The 15,998-nt window shown below is 56.4% G+C and overlaps 1 protein-coding gene across 1 annotated transcript in view; it reads right to left on the bottom strand.

Annotated features, from left to right (window-relative positions):
• LOC122545729 (calmodulin-binding transcription activator 1-like) overlaps nt 1-15,998 on the bottom strand; it is a 248,825-nt gene that overhangs the window by 44,156 nt on the left and 188,671 nt on the right. The window contains exon 12 of the mRNA XM_087983030.1: nt 13,109-13,355. Coding sequence (XP_087839156.1) covers nt 13,109-13,355 — 247 coding nt within the window. The remainder of the gene's footprint in view (nt 1-13,108; nt 13,356-15,998) is intronic.

The raw sequence follows: 15,998 nt of genomic DNA, 5'->3' as shown, positions 1-15,998 counted from the left end.
AAGGGGAGGGAGTGAGTGTGAAGGGGTAGAGAGTCAGTGTGAAAGGGGGAGAAAGTGAGTGTGAAAGGGGGAGAGAGTGAGTGTGAAAGGGGGAGAGAGTGAGTGTGAAGGGGAGAGAGTGAGTGTGAAAGGGGGAGAGAGTGAGTGTGAAAGGGGGAGAGAGTGAGTGTGAAGGGGAGGGAGTGAGTGTGAAGGGGGGAGAGAGTGAGTGTGGAGGGGAGAGAGTGAGTGTGAAAGGGGGAAGAGTGATTGTGAAAGGGGGAGAAAGTGAGTGTGAAAGGGAGAGAGTGAGTGTGAAACGGGGAGTGATTGAGTGTGAAAGGGTGAGAGAGTGAGTGTGAAAGGGGGAGAGAGTGAGTGTGAAGGGGAGGGAGTGAGTGTGAAGGGGAGGGAATGAGTGTGAAGGGGTAGAGAGTCAGTGTGAAAGGGGGAGAAAGTGAGTGTGAAAGGGGGAGAAAGTGAGTGTGAACAGGAGAGAGTGAGTGTGAAAGCAAGAGAATGAGTGTGAAGAGGGAGAGAGTGAGTGTGAAGAGGGAGAGTGAGAGTGTGAAAGGAGAGAGCGTGAAAGGGGTAGAGAGAGAGTGTGAAGAGAGACAGTGTGTGAAAAGGGGTAGGGAGTGAGTGTGAAGGCAGAGCGAGTGAGTGTGAAATGGGGAGACAGTGAGTGTGAAAGGGGGAGTGAGTGAGTGTGAACGGGAGGGAGTGAGTGTGAAGAGGGGAGAGAGTGAGTGTGAAGGCGAGAGAGTGAGTGTGAAAGGGGGAGAGAGTGAGTGTGAAATTGGGAGAGAGTGAGTGTGAAGGGGAGGGAGTGAGTGTGAAAGGGGGAGAGAGTGAGTGTGAAGGGGTAGAGAGTCAGTGTGAAAGGGGAGAGTGTGAGTGTGAAAGGGGAGAGAGTGAGTGTGAAAGGGGAAGGGTGTGAGTATGAAAGGGGAGAGAGTGAGTGTGAAAGGGGGAAGAGTGAGTGTGAAAGGGGGAAGATTGAGTGTGAAGAGGAGAGAGTGAGTGTGAAAGCAAGAGAGTGTGTGTGAAGAGGGAGAGAGTGAATGTGAAAGGGGGAGAGAGTGTGTGAAAGGGGGAGAGAGTGTGTGAAAGGGGGAGAGAGAGAGTGTGAAAGGGGAGGGAGTGAGTGTGAAAGGCGAGAGCTTGAAGGTGAAAGGGGTAGAGAGAGAGTGTGAAGAGGAGAGACTGAGTGTGAAAGAGGTAGGGAGTGAGTGTGAAGGCAGAGCGAGTGAGTGTGAAATGGGGAGAGAGTGAGTGTGAAGGGGAGAGAGTGAGTGTGAAAGGGGGTGGGAGTGAGTATGAAAGGGGGAGAGAGTGAGCGTGAAGGGGAGGGAGTGAGCGTGAAGGGGAGGGAGTGAGTGTGAAGGGGTAGAGAGTCAGTGTGAAAGGGCGAGAGAGTGAGTGTGATAGGGGAGGGAGTGAGTGTGAAAGGGGAAGAGAGTGAGTGTGAAAGGGGAAGAGAGAGAGTGTGAAAGGGGAGAGAGTGAGTGTGAATGGGAAAGAGTGAGTGTGAAAAGGGGAGAGAGTGAGCGGGAAAGGGGGAGAGAGATTGTGAAGGGGGAGGAAGTGAGAGTGAAAGGGGAAGTGAGTGAGTGTGAAGGGGGAGAGAGTGATTGTTAAAGGGGCAGAGAGTGAGTGTGAATGGGGAGAGAGTGAGTGTGAAAGCGAGAGAGTGAGTGTGAAGGGGAGAGAGTGAGTGCAAAAGGGGAGAGAGTGAGTGTGAAAAGGGAGAGAGTAAGTGTGAAAGGGGGAGAGAGGGAGTGTGAAAGGGGGAGGGAGTGAGTGTGAAGAGGGAGAGAGAGTGAGTGTGAAAGGGGGAGGGAGTGAGTGTGAAGAGGGAGTGAGTGAATCTGAAAATGGAGAGAGTAAGTGTGAAGGGGAGAGAGTGAGTGTGAAAGGGGAGGGAGTGAGTGTGAAGGCAGAGCGAGTGAGTGTGAAATGGGGAGACAGTGAGTGTGAAAGGCGGAGTGAGTGAGTGTGAACGGGAGGGAGTGAGTGTGAAGAGGGGAGAGAGTGAGTGTGAAGGGGAGGGAGTGAGTGTGAAAGGGGGAGAGAGTGAGTGTGAAGGGGTAGAGAGTCAGTGTGAAAGGGGAGAGAGTGAGTGTGAAAGGGGAGAGAGTGAGTGTGAAAGGGGAAGGGTGTGAGTATGAAAGGGGAGAGAGTGAGTGTGAAAGGGGGAGAGAGTGTGTGAAAGGGGGAGAGAGTGAGTGTGAAAGGGGAGGGAGTGAATGTGAAAGGAGAGAGCGTGAAGGTGAAAGAGGTAGAGAGAGAGTGTGAAGAGGAGAGACTGAGTGTGAAAGAGGTAGGGAGTGAGTGTGAAGGCAGAGCGAGTGAGTGTGAAATGGGGAGAGAGTGAGTGTGAAGGGGAGAGAGTGAGTGTGAAAGGGGGAGGGAGTGAGTATGAAATGGGGAGAGAGTGAGCGTGAAGGGGAGGGAGTGAGCGTGAAGGGGAGGGAGTGAGTGTGAAGGGGTAGAGAGTCAGTGTGAAAGGGCGAGAGAGTGAGTGTGAAAGGGGGAGAGAGTAAGTGTGAAAGGGGGAGAGAGTGAGTGTGATAGGGGAGGGAGTGAGTGTGAAAGGGGAAGAGAGTGAGTGTGAAAGGGGAGAGAGTGAGTGTGAATGGGAAAGAGTGAGTGTGAAAAGGGGAGAGAGTGAGCGGGAAAGGGGGAGAGAGAGATTGTGAAGGGGAGGTAGTGAGAGTGAAAGGGGAAGAGAGTGAGTGTGAAGGGGGAGAGAGTGATTGTGAAAGGGGCAGAGAGTGAGTGTGAATGGGGAGAGAGTGATTGTGAAAGGGGAGAGAATGAGTGTGAATGGGAGGGAGTGAGTATGAAAGGAGGAGACAGTGAATGTGAATGGGGGAGAGAGTGAGTGTGAAGGAGAGGGAGTGAGTGTGAAGGGGAGGGAGTGAGTGTGAAGGGGTAGAGAGTCAGTGTGAAAGGGGGAGTGAGTGAGTGTGAAGGTGGAATGAGTGAGTGTGAAAGGGGGAGGGAGTGAGTGTGAAGGAGAGAGAGTGAGTGTGAAAGGCAGAGGAAGTGAGTGTGAAGAGGGAGAGAGTGAGTGTGAAAGGGGAAGGGAGTGAGTGTGAAATGGGGAGGGAGTGAGTGTGAAAGGGGAGTGAGTGAGTTTGAAGAGGTGTGAGTGAGTGTGAAGGTTGAATGAGTGAGTGTGAAAGGGGGAGGGACTGAGTGTGAAGGAGAGAGAGTGAGTGTGAAGGAGAGAGAGTGAGTGTGAAAGGCAGAGGGAGTGAGTGTGAAACGGGGAGAGAGTGCGTGTGAAAGGGGGAGAGAGTGAGTGAGAAAGGGGGAGAGAGTGAGTGAGAAAGGGGGAGAGAGAGTGAGTGAGAAAGGGGGAGAGAGTGAGTGAGAAAGGGGGAGAGAGAGTGAGTGAGAAAGGGGGAGAGAGTGAGTGAGAAAGGGGGAGAGAGCGAGTGTGAAAGGGGAGAAAGTACTTGTGAAGGGGGAGAGAGTGCGTGTGAAAGGGGGAGGGAGTGAGTGTGAAAGGGGGAGGGAATGAGTGAGAAGAGGGAGAGTGTGACTGTGAAGGGGGAGGGAGTGAGTGTGAAGGGGAGAGAGTGAGTGTGAAAAGGGGAGAGAGTAAGTGTGAAAGGGGGAGAGAGGGAGTGTGAAAGGGGGAGGGAGTGAGTGTGAAGAGGGAGAGAGAGTGAGTGTGAAAGGGGGAGGGAGTGAGTGTGAAGAGGGAGTGAGTGAATCTGAAAATGGAGAGAGTAAGTGTGAAGGGGAGAGAGTGAGTGTGAAGGGGAGAGAGTGAGTGTGAAGGGGAGAGAGTGAGTGTGAAAGGGGAGAGAGTGAGTATGAAAGGGGAGGGAGTGAGTGTGAAGGCAGAGCGAGTGAGTGTGAAATGGGGAGACAGTGAGTGTGAAAGGCGGAGTGAGTGAGTGTGAACGGGAGGGAGTGAGTGTGAAGAGGGGAGAGAGTGAGTGTGAAGGGGAGGGAGTGAGTGTGAAAGGGGGAGAGAGTGAGTGTGAAGGGGTAGAGAGTCAGTGTGAAAGGGGAGAGAGTGAGTGTGAAAGGGGAGAGAGTGAGTGTGAAAGGGGAAGGGTGTGAGTATGAAAGGGGAGAGAGTGAGTGTGAAAGGGGGAAGAGTGAGTGTGAAAGGGGGAAGATTGAGTGTGAAGAGGAGAGAGTGAGTGTGAAAGCAAGAGAGTGAGTGTGAAGAGGGAGAGAGTGAATGTGAAAGGGAGAGAGTGAGTGTGAAGGGGTAGAGAGTCAGTGTGAAAGGGGGAGAGAGTGAGTGTGAAAGGGGGAGAGAGTGAGTGTGATAGGGGAGGGAGTGAGTGTGAAAGGGGAAGAGAGTGAGTGTGAAAGGGGAGAGAGTGAGTGTGAATGGGAAAGAGTGAGTGTGAAAAGGGGAGAGAGTGAGCGGGAAAGGGGGAGAGAGATTGTGAAGGGGAGGTAGTGAGAGTGAAAGGGGAAGAGAGTGAGTGTGAAGGGGGAGAGAATGAGTGTGAAAGGGGGAGGGAGTGAGTGTGATGGGGAGAGAGTGAGTGTGAAAGGGGGAGTGAGTGAGTGTGAAGGGGAGAGAGTGAGTGTGAAAGGGGGAGGGAGTGAGTGAGCATGAAAGGGGAGAGAGTGAGCATGAAAGGGGAGAGAGTGAGTGTGAAGGGGAATGAGTGAGTGTGAAGGGAGAAAGAGTGAGTGTGAAACAGGGAGAGAGAGAGTGTGAAAGGGGAGAGTGAGTGAGTGTGAAACAGGTAGAGAGAGAGTGTGAAAGGGGGAGAGAGTGAGTGTGAAAAGGGGCTAGAGTGAGTGTGAAAGGGGGTGAGAGTGAGTGTAAAGACGGTAAGAGTGAATGTGAAGGGGAAGAGTGTGAGTGTGAAAGGGGAGAGAGTGAGTGTGAAAGGGAGAGAGAGTGAGGGTGAAGGGAGAGAGAGTGAGTGTGAAGGGGGAGAGAGTGAGTGTTAAAGGGGGAGAGAGTGAGTGTGAAAGTGGAAGGGAGTGAGTGTGAATGGGGAAGAGTGAGTGTGAAGAGGAGAGAGAGTGAATGTGAAGGGAGAGAGAGTGAGTGTGAAAGGGGGAGAGAGAGTGTGAAAGGGGGAGAGAGAGTGTGAAAGGGGAAATAGTGGGGTCGGGTGTGTGTGTGTGTGTGCACGCGCGTGTAGGCGGGAGTGTGTGTGTGGCCGGGAGTGTGTGTGTGTGTGGGGCCGGGAGTGTGTGTGTGTGTGTAGGCGGGAGTGTGTGTGTGTAGGCGGGAGTGTGTGTGTGTAGGCGGGAGTGTGTGTGTGTAGGCGGGAGTGTGTGTGTGTGTGTGGGGCCGGGAGTGTGTGTGTGTGTAGGCGGGAGTGTGTGTGTCTGGGGCTGGGAGTGTGTGTGTGTGTGTGTGTGGGGCCGGGAGTGTGTGTGTGTGTAGGCGGGAGTGTGTGCGTGTGTGTGTGTGGCCGGGAGTGTGTGTGTGTAGGCGGGAGTGTGTGTGTCTGGGGCCAGGAGTGTGTGTGTGTGCGTGTGGGGCCGGGAATGTGTGTGTGTGTAGGCAGAAGTGTGTGTGTGTGTGTGTGTGTGTGAGAGTGAGAGAAAGGGAGAGTGAGTGAGCAAGAAAGGGGGAGAATGTGAGTGTGAAAGGGAGAGAGAGTGAGGGTGAAAGGGGGAGAGAGTGAGTGTGAAAGGGGGAGAGAGTGAGTGTGAAAGGGGGAGAGAGTGAGTGTGAAGGGGTAGAGTGTATGTGTGTGTGTGTAGCCGGGAGTGTGTGTGTGTGTTGGCGGGAGTGTGTGTGTGTAGACGGGAGTGTGAGTGTGTGTTGACAGGAGTGTGAGTGTGTGTGTGTAGCCGGGAGTGTGTGTGTGTGTGGTGTAGGTGGGAGTGTGTGTGTGTATGTATGTAGCTGGGAGTGTGAGTGTGTATAGACGGGAGTGTGTGAGTGTGTGTAGCCGGGAGTGTGAGTGTGTGTAGATGGGAGTGTGTGTGTGTGTGTGTGTAGCCGGGAATGTGTGTGTGTGTAGGCGGGAGTGTGTGTGTGTGTGTAGCCGGGAGTGTGAGTGTGTGTAGATGGGAGTGTGTGTGTGTGTGTAGCCAGGAGTGTGTGTGTGTGTGTAGGCGGGAGAGTGTGTGTGTGTGTAGCCGGGAGTGTGAGTGTGTGTAGATGGGAGTGTGTGTGTGTGTGTAGCTGGGAGTGTGTGTGTGTGTGTAGCCGGGAGTGTGAGTGTGTATCTGTGTAGGTGGGAGTGTGTGTGTGTGTGTGCGTGTATGGGGCCGGGAGTGTGTGTGTGTGTAGGCGGGAGTGTGTGTGTGTGTGTAGACGGGAGTGTGTGTGTGTGTGTGTGTGTGTGTGTGTGTGTGTTTAGGCGGGAGTGTGTGTGTGTGTGGGGCCGGGAGTGTGTGTGTGTGTGTGTGTGGGGCCGGGAGTGTGTGTGTGTGTGTGTGTGGGGCCGGGAGTGTGTGTGTGTGTGTGTGGGGCCGGGAGTGTGTGTGTGTGTGTGTGTGTGTGTGTTTAGGCGGGAGTGTGTGTGTGTGTGGGGCCGGGAGTGTGTGTGTGTGTGTGGGGCCGGGAGTGTGTGTGTGTGTGTGGGGCCGGGAGTGTGTGTGTGTGTGTGTGTGTGTGTGAGTGAGAGAAAGGGAGGGTAAGTGAGCAAGAAAGGGGGAGAGTGTGTGTGAGAAAGGGGGAAAGAGTGAGGGTGAAAGGGGGAGAGAGTGAGTGTGAAAGGGGGAGAGAGGGTGAAAGGGGGAGAGAGTGAGTGTGAAAGGGGGAGAGAGTGAGTGTTAAAGGGGGTGAGAGTGTGTGTGAAAGGGGGAGAGAGTGAGTGTTAAAGAGGGTAAGAGTGAGTGTGAAGGGGTAGAGTGTGAGTGTGAAAGGGGAGAGAGTGAGTGTGAAGGGGAGAGAGAGTGAATGTGAAGGGGAGAGAGAGTGAATGTGAAGGGGAGAGAGAGTGTTAAAGAGGGTGAGAGAGAGTGTGAAAGGGAGAGTGAGTGAGCAAGAAAGGGGGAGAGAGTGAGTGTGAAAGGGGGAGAGAGTGAGTGTAAAGAGGGTAAGAGTGAGTGTGAAGGGGTAGAGTGTGAGTGTGAAAGGGGAGAGAGTGAGTGTGAAAGGGGGAGAGAGAGTGCATGTGAAGGGGGAGAGAGTGAGTGTGAAACGGGGAGTGAGTGTGAAAGGGGGAGAGAGAGTGTGAAAGAGGAAAGAGTGGGGACAGAAGTGTGTGTGTGTGTGGGGGGGGGGCCGGGAGTGTGTGCGTGTGTGTGTGTGTGTGTGTAGGTGGGAGTGTGTGTGTGTAGACGGGAGTGTGAGTGTGTTTGTTGACAGGAGTGTGAGTGTGTGTGTGTAGCCGGGAGTGTGTGTGTGTGTGTCGCCGAGAGTGTGAGTGTGTGTGTGTATGAGTGTGTAGCCGGGAGTGTGTGTGTGTGTGTGTGTGTCTGTATGAGTGTGTGGATGGGAGTGTGAGAGTGTCGCCGGGAGTGTGTTTGTGTGTGTAGCCGGGAGTGTGTGCGAAGCCGGGAGTGTGTATGTGTGTGTCAACGGAAGTGTGTATGAGTGTGTAGATGGGAGTGAGAGTGTGTGTAGCTGGGAGTGTGAGTGTCTGTAGCTGGGAGTGTGAGTGTCTGTAGCTGGGAGTGAGAGTGTGTGTAGCCGGGAGTGAGAGTGTGTGTAGCCGGGAGTGTGAGTGTGTGTAGCCGGGAGTGTGAGTGTGTGTGTAGCCGGGAGTGAGTGTGTGTGTAGCCGGGAGTGAGAGTGTGTTTAGCCGGGAGTGTGAGTGTGTGTAGCCGGGAGTGTGAGTGTGTGTAGCCGGGAGTGAGAGTGTGTGTAGCCGGGAGTGTGAGCGTGTGTAGCCGGGAGTGTGAGTGTGTGTAGCCGGGAGTGTGAGTGTGTGTAGCCGGGAGTGTGAGTGTGTGTAGTCGGGAGTGTGAGTGTGTGTAGCCGGGAGTGTGAGTGTGTGTAGCTGGGAGTGTGAGCGTGTGTAGCCAGGAGTGAGTGTGTGTGTAGCTGGGAGTGTGAGTGTCTGTAGCTGGGAGTGTGAGTGTGAGTGTGTGTAGCCGGGAGTGTGAGTGTGTGTAGCCGGGAGTGTGTGTGTGTGTAGCCGGGAGTGTGAGTGTGTGTAGCCGGGAGTGTGAGTGTTTGTAGCCGGGAGTGTGAGTGTGTGTAGAGGGGAGTGAGTGTGTGTGTAGCCGGGAGTGTGAGTGTCTGTAGCTGTGAGTGTGAGTGTCTGTAGCTGTGAGTGTGAGCGTGTGTAGCCGGGAGTGTGAGCGTGTGTAGCCGGGAGTGTGAGTGTGTGTAGCCGGGAGTATGTGTGTGTGTAGTCGGGAGTGTGAGCGTGTGTAGCCGGGAGTGTGAGTGTGTGTAGAGGGGAGTGAGTGTGTGTGTAGCCGGGAGTGTGAGTGTCTGTAGCTGTGAGTGTGAGTGTCTGTAGCTGTGAGTGTGAGTGTGTGTAGCCAGGAGTGTGAGTGTGTGTAGCCGGGAGTGTGAGTGTGTGTAGCCGGGAGTGTGAGTGTGTGTAGCCGGGAGTGTGAGTGTGTGTAGCCGGGAGTGTGAGTGTGTGTAGCCGGGAGTGTGAGCGTGTGTAGCCAGGAGTGAGTGTGTGTGTAGCTGGGAGTGTGAGTGTCTGTAGCTGGGAGTGTGAGTGTGTGTAGCCAGGAGTGAGTGTGTGTGTAGCCGGGAGTGTGAGTGTCTGTAGCTGGGAGTGTGACTGTGTGTAGCCGGGAGTGTGTGTGTGTGTAGCCGGGAGTGTGAGTGTGTGAAGCCGGGAGTGTGAGTGTGTGTAGCCGGGAGTGTGAGTGTGTGTAGAGGGGAGTGAGTGTGTGTGTAGCCGGGAGTGTGAGTGTGTGTAGCCGGGAGTGTGAGCGTGTGTAGCCGGGAGTGTGAGCGTGTGTAGCCGGGAGTGTGAGTGTGTGTGTAGCCGGGAGTGTGAGTGTGTGTAGCCGGGAGTGTGAGCGTGTGTAGCCGGGGGTGTGAGTGTGTGTAGCCGGGAGTGTGAGCGTGTGTAGCCGGGGGTGTGAGTGTGTGTAGCCGGGAGTGTGAGCGTGTGTAGCCGGGAGTGTGAGTGTGTGTGTAGCCGGGAGTGAGTGTGTGTGTAGCCGGGAGTGTGAGCGTGTGTAGCCGGGAGTGTGAGCGTGTGTAGCCGGGAGTGTGTGCGTGTGTAGCCGGGAGTGTGAGTGTGTGTGTAGCCGGGAGTGTGAGTGTCTGTAGCCGGGAGTGTGAGCGTGTGTAGCCGGGAGTGTGAGCGTGTGTAGCCGGGATTGTGAGCGTTTGTAGCCGGGAGTGTGAGTGTGTGTAGCCGGGAGTGTGAGCGTGTTTAGCCGGGAGTGTGAGCGTGTTTAGCCGGGAGTGTGAGCGTGTGTAGCCGGGAGTGTGAGTGTGTTTAGCCGGGAGTGTGAGCGTGTGTAGCCGGGAGTGTGAGCGTGTGTAGCCGGGAGTGTGAGTGTGTGTGTAGCCGGGAGTGAGTGTGTGTGTAGCCGGGAGTGTGAGCGTGTGTAGCCGGGAGTGTGAGCGTGTGTAGCCGGGAGTGTGAGCGTGTGTAGCCGGGAGTGTGAGTGTGTGTGTAGCCGGGAGTGTGAGTGTCTGTAGCCGGGAGTGTGAGCGTGTGTAGCCGGGAGTGTGAGCGTGTGTAGCCGGGATTGTGAGCGTTTGTAGCCGGGAGTGTGAGTGTGTTTAGCCGGGAGTGTGAGCGTGTTTAGCCGGGAGTGTGAGCGTGTGTAGCCGGGAGTGTGAGTGTGTGTAGCCGGGAGTGTGAGTGTCTGTAGCCGGGAGTGTGAGTGTGTTTAGCCGGGAGTGTGAGTGTGTGTAGCCGGGTGTGTGAGTGTGTGTAGCCGGGTGTGTGAGTGTGTGTAGCCGGGAGTGTGAGTGTCTGTAGCCGGGAGTGTGAGCGTGTGTAGCCGGGAGTGTGAGCGTGTGTAGCCGGGAGTGTGAGCGTGTGTAGCCGGGAGTGTGAGCGTGTGTGTGTGTAGCCGGGAGTGTGAGTGTGTGTAGCCGGGAGTGTGAGTGTGTGTAGCCGGGAGTGTGAGTGTGAGTGTGTGTAGCCGGGAGTGTGAGTGTGTGTAGCCGGGAGTGTGAGCGTGTGTGTGTGTAGCCGGGAGTGTGAGTGTGTGTAGCCGGGAGTGTGAGTGTGTGTAGCCGGGAGTGTGAGCGTGTGTGTGTGTAGCCGGGAGTGTGAGTGTGTGTAGCGGGAGTGAGTGTGTGTAGCCGGGAGTGTGAGTGTGTGTGTGTGTAGCCGGGAGTGAGTGTGTGTAGCCGGGAGTGTGAGTGTGTGTAGCCGGGAGTGAGTGTGTGTAGCGGGAGTGAGTGTGTGTGTAGCCGGGAGTGTGAGTGTGTGTGTGTGTAGCCGGGAGTGAGTGTGTGTAGCCGGGAGTGTGAGTGTGTGTAGCCGGGAGTGTGAGTGTGTGTGTGTGTAGCCGGGAGTGAGTGTGTGGAGCCGGGAGTGTGAGCGTGTGTAGCCGGGAGTGTGAGTGTGTGTAGCCGGGAGTGTGAGTGTGTGTGTGTGTAGCCGGGAGTGTGAGTGTGTGTAGCCGGGAGTGTGAGCGTGTGTAGCCGGGAGTGTGAGTGTGTGTGTAGCCGGGAGTGTGAGCGTGTGTAGCCGGGAGTGTGAGCGTGTGTAGCCGGGAGTGTGAGTGTGTGTAGCTGGGAGTGTGAGTGTGTGTAGCCGGGAGTGTGAGCGTGTGGAGCCGGGAGTGAGAGTGTGTGTAGCCGGGAGTGTGAGTGTGTGTAGCCGGGAGTGTGAGTGTGTGTAGCCGGGAGTGTGAGCGTGTGGAGCCGGGAGTGAGAGTGTGTGTAGCCGGGAGTGTGAGCGTGTGTAGCCGGGAGTGTGAGTGTGTGTAGCCGGGAGTGTGAGCGTGTGGAGCCGGGAGTGAGAGTGTGTGTAGCCGGGAGTGTGAGCGTGTGTAGCCGGGAGTGTGAGTGTGTGTAGCCGGGAGTGTGAGCGTGTGTAGCCGGGAGTGTGAGTGTGTGTAGCCGGGAGTGTGAGTGTGTGTAGCCGGGAGTGTGAGCGTGTGTAGCCGGGAGTGAGAGTGTGTGTAGCCGGGAGTGTGAGCGTGTGTAGCCGGGAGTGTGTGCGTGTGTAGCCGGGAGTGTGAGCGTGTGTAGCCGGGAGTGTGAGTGTGTGTGTAGCCGGGAGTGAGTGTGTGTAGCCGGGAGTGTGAGTGTGTGTAGCCGGGAGTATGTGTGTGTGTAGCCGGGAGTGAGAGTGTGTGTAGCCGGGAGTGTGAGTGTGTGTAGCCGGGAGTGAGAGTGTGTGTAGCCGGGAGTGTGAGTGTGTGTAGCCGGGAGTGAGAGTGTGTGTAGCCGGGAGTGTGAGTGTGTGTAGCCGGGAGTGTGAGTGTGTGTAGCCGGGAGTGTGAGTGTGTGTAGCCGGGAGTGTGAGTGTGTGGAGCCGGGAGTGTGAGTGTGTGTAGCCGGGAGTGTGAGTGTGTGTAGCCGGGAGTGTGATTGTGTGTAGCCGGGAGTGAGAGTGTGTGTAGCCGGGAGTGTGAGCGTGTGTAGCCGGGAGTGAGTGTGTGGAGCCGGGAGTGTGAGCGTGTGTAGCCGGGAGTGTGAGTGTGTGTAGCCGGGAGTGTGAGTGTGTGTGTGTGTAGCCGGGAGTGTGTGTGTAGCCGGGAGTGTGAGCGTGTGTAGCCGGGAGTGTGAGTGTGTGTGTAGCCGGGAGTGTGAGCGTGTGTAGCCGGGAGTGTGAGCGTGTGTAGCCGGGAGTGTGAGCGTGTGTAGCCGGGAGTGTGAGCGTGTGGAGCCGGGAGTGAGAGCGTGTGTAGCCGGGAGTGTGAGCGTGTGTAGCCGGGAGTGTGAGCGTGTGTAGCCGGGAGTGTGAGCGTGTGTAGCCGGGAGTGTGAGTGTGTGTAGCCGGGAGTGTGAGCGTGTGTGTGTGTAGCCGGGAGTGAGAGTGTGTGTAGCCGGGAGTGTGAGTGTGTGTAGCCGGGAGTGTGAGTGTGTGTAGCCGGGAGTGAGAGTGTGTGTAGCCGGGAGTGTGAGCGTGTGTAGCCGGGAGTGTGAGCGTGTGTAGCCGGGAGTGTGAGTGTGTGTAGCCGGGAGTGTGAGCGTGTGTAGCCGGGAGTGTGACTGTGTGTAGCCGGGAGTGTGAGCGTGTGTAGCCGGGAGTGTGAGTGTGTGTAGCCGGGAGTGTGAGCGTGTGTAGCCGGGAGTGTGAGCGTGTGTAGCCGGGAGTGTGAGTGTGTGTGTAGCTGGGAGTGTGAGTGTGTGTAGCCGGGAGTGTGAGTGTGTGTAGCCGGGAGTGTGAGTGTGTGGAGCCGGGAGTGTGAGTGTGTGTGTAGCCGGGAGTGAGTGTGTGTAGCCGGGAGTGTGAGTGTGTGTAGCCGGGAGTGTGAGTGTGTGTAGCCGGGAGTGTGAGTGTGTGTGTAGCTGGGAGTGTGAGTGTGTGTAGCCGGGAGTGTGAGTGTGTGGAGCCGGGAGTGTGAGTGTGTGTGTAGCCGGGAGTGAGTGTGTGTAGCCGGGAGTGTGAGTGTGTGTAGCCGGGAGTGTGAGCGTGTGTAGCCGGGAGTGTGAGCGTGTGTAGCCGGGAGTGTGAGTGTGTGTAGCCGGGAGTGTGAGTGTGTGTGTAGCCGGGTGTGTGAGTGTGTGTAGCCGGGAGTGTGAGCGTGTGTAGCCGGGAGTGTGAGTGTGTGTAGCCGGGAGTGTGAGTGTGTGTAGCCGGGAGTGTGAGTGTGTGTGTAGCCGGGAGTGTGAGCGTGTGTAGCCGGGAGTGTGAGCGTGTGTAGCCGGGAGTGTGAGTGTGTGTGTAGCTGGGAGTGTGAGTGTGTGTAGCCGGGAGTGTGAGTGTGTGTAGCCGGGAGTGTGAGTGTGTGTGTAGCCGGGTGTGTGAGTGTGTGTAGCCGGGAGTGTGAGTGTGTGTAGCCGGGAGTGTGAGCGTGTGTAGCCGGGAGTGTGAGTGTGTGTAGCCGGGAGTGTGAGTGTGTGTGTAGCCGGGAGTGTGAGTGTGTGTAGCCGGGAGTGTGAGCGTGTGTAGCCTGGAGTGTGAGCGTGTGTGTAGCCGGGAGTGTGAGCGTGTGTAGCCGGGAGTGTGAGTGTGTGTAGCCGGGAGTGTGAGTGTGTGTAGCCGGGAGTGTGACCGTGTGTAGCCGGGAGTGTGAGTGTGTGGAGCCGGGAGTGTGAGTGTGTGGAGCCAGGGCGGGGCGCTGTGTGGTGGTTGAGCGTTCCCCTGCAGACTCTCTCCCTGAAGCTGGGCCTCACCGTGTACTTCCGGAACGCAGTCTGGATGATGCGAGCTGCCTCATACAGCTCTCGCTGCTCATGGTCTGACAGGGTCAGCAATGCAAACTCACTCTCCATCTTCCCATTGGCAGAGGCATTGAGGAAATCTGACCAATCGGTGTTGGCTGGTGTGTCGACTTTCTCCAAGGTGATGTCACTGAGCGGAGAGTTGACCGGACTCAGGCAGGGGTTGGATGGTGGTGTCAGTGGCTGACTACACACAGACCTGGGGAATGGCAAACTGTTAGAATGTGCAACAACAGATAGTCATGTTCCTCATCACCAAATACACGGATCCAAACCCTCCCAGGGACAGGGACTCACGGGGTTAGATACAGAGTAAAGCTCCCTCTACACTGTCCCCCCATTAAACACTCCCAGGGACAGGGACAGGGACAGCACGGGGTTAGATACAGAGTAAAGCTCCCTCTACACTGCCCCCCCCATCAAACACTCCCAGGGACAGGGACAGCACGGGGTTAGATACAGAGTAAAGCTCCCTGTACACTGTCCCCCCATTAAACACTCCCAGGGACAGGGACAGCACGGGGTTAGATACAGAGTAAAGCTCCCTCTACACTGTCCCCCCCATCAAACACTCCCAGGGACAGGGACAGCATGGGTTTAGATACAGAGTAATGCTCCCTCTACACTGTCCCCCCATCAAACACTCACAGGGACAGGGACAGCACGGGGTCAGATACAGAGTAAAGCTCCCTCTACACTGTCCCCCCATCAAACACTCCCAGGGACAGGGACAGCACGGGATTAGATACAGAGTAAAGCTCCCTCTACACTGTCCCCCCATCAAACACTCCCAGGACAGGGACAGCACGGGGTTAGATACAGAGTAAAGCTCTCTCTACACCACCCACGCCCTCCACCTCCTCCAGGATTTCCGCTTCCCCGGTCCCCAACGCCTCATCTTCACCATGGACATCCAGTCCCTGTACACCTCCATCCCCCATCACGAAGGACTCAAAGCCCTCCGCTTCTTCCTTTCTCGCCGTACCACCCAGTACCCTTCCACCGACACCCTCCTTCGACTGACCGAACTGGTCCTCACCCTGAACAACTTTTCTTTCCAATCCTCCCACTTTCTCCAAACAAAAGGAGTAGCCATGGGCACCCGCATGGGCCCCAGCTATGCCTGCCTCTTCGTAGGGTATGTGGAACAATCCATCTTCCGCAACTACACTGGCCCCACCCCCCATCTTTTTCTTCGCTACATTGATGACTGTATCGGCGCTACCTCGTGCTCCCACGAGGAGGTTGAACAGTTCATCCACTTCACCAACACCTTCCACCCCGACCTCAAATTCACCTGGACAGTCTCGGACTCCTCCCTCCCCTTCCTAGACCTTTCTGTTTCTATCTCAGGCGACCGAATCAACACGGACATCTACTACAAACCAACCGACTCCCACAGCTACCTGGACTACACCTCCTCCCATCCTGCCCCCTGTAAAAACGCTATCCCATTCTCCCAATTCCTTCGTCTCCGCCGCATCTGCTCCCAGGAGGACCAGTTCAAAATACGCACAACACAGACGGCCTCCTTCTTCAAGGACCGCAATTTCCCCCCCGACGTGGTCGACGGTGCCCTCCACCGCATCTCCTCCACTTCCCGCTCCTCCGCCCTTGAGCCCCGCCCCTCCAACCGCCACCAGGACAGAACCCCACTGGTCCTCACCTACCACCCCACCAATCTCCATGTACAGCGCATCATCCGCCGTCACTTCCGCCACCTCCAAACAGACCCCAGCACCAAGGATATATTTCCCTCCCCTCCCCTATCAGCTTTCCGTAAAGACCACTCCCTCCGTGACACCCTCGTCAGATCCACACCCCCCACCAACCCAAGCTCCACTCCCGGCACCTTCCCTTGCAACCGCAGGAGGTGCAACACTTGCGCCCACACCTCCCCCCTCACTTCTCTCCAAGGCCCCAAGGGAAACTTCCATATCCGCCACAGATTCACCTGCACCTCCACCCACATCATCTACTGCATCCGCTGCAGCCGGTGTGGCCTCCTCTATATTGGGGAGACAGGCCGCCTACTTGCGGAGCGATTCAGGGAGCACCTCTGGGCCACCCGGACGAACCAACCCAACCAACCTGTGGCACAGCATTTCAACTCCCCCTCCCACTCCACCGAGGATATGCAGGTCATTGGACTCATCCACCGCCAAACCACAACAACCCGACGGTCGGAGGAGGAGCGTCTTATCTTCCGACTGGGAACCCTCCAACCGCAGGGGATGAACTTGGACTTCACCAGTTTCTTCATCCCCCCTCCCCCCACCTTGTCTCAGCCGGATCCCTCCAGCCCGGCACCGCCTTCCTGACCTGCAGTCTTCTTCTTGACCTCTCCGCCTCCACCCTACTCCGACCTATCACCCTCACCTTGACCTCTTTCCACCTATCACATTTCCAACTCCCCTCCTCCAAGTCCCTCCTCCCTACCTTTTATCTTCTCCTGCTGAACACTCTCTGCTCATTCCTGAAGAAGGGCCTGTGCCCGAAACGTCGAATCTCCTGTTCCCTGGATGCTGCCTGACCTGCTGTGCTGTTCCAGCAATAAAGTTTCAACTCTCTCTACACTGTCCCCCATCAAACACTCCCAGGACAGGGACAGCACGGGGTTAGCTACAGAGTAAAGCTTCCTCTACACTGTCCCCCCATCAAACACTCCCAGGGACAGGGACAGCACGGGGTTAGATACAGAGTAAAGCTCCCTCTACACTGTCCTCCATCAAACACTCCCAGGGACAGGGACAGCACGGGGTTAGATACAGAGTAAAGCTCCCTCTACACTGTCCCCCCATCAAACCCTCCCAGGGACAGGGACAGCACGGGGTTAGATACA

Source organism: Chiloscyllium plagiosum, unplaced genomic scaffold (genome assembly GCF_037043375.1).
Source record: "Chiloscyllium plagiosum isolate Xiang-an unplaced genomic scaffold, Cpla_swu_hap1 HiC_scaffold_44, whole genome shotgun sequence".
In the NCBI taxonomy this organism is placed as follows: Eukaryota; Metazoa; Chordata; class Chondrichthyes; order Orectolobiformes; family Hemiscylliidae; genus Chiloscyllium; species Chiloscyllium plagiosum.
Note: the sequence above shows the minus strand (reverse complement) of the source record. Positions and strands in the feature narration are given on the sequence as shown.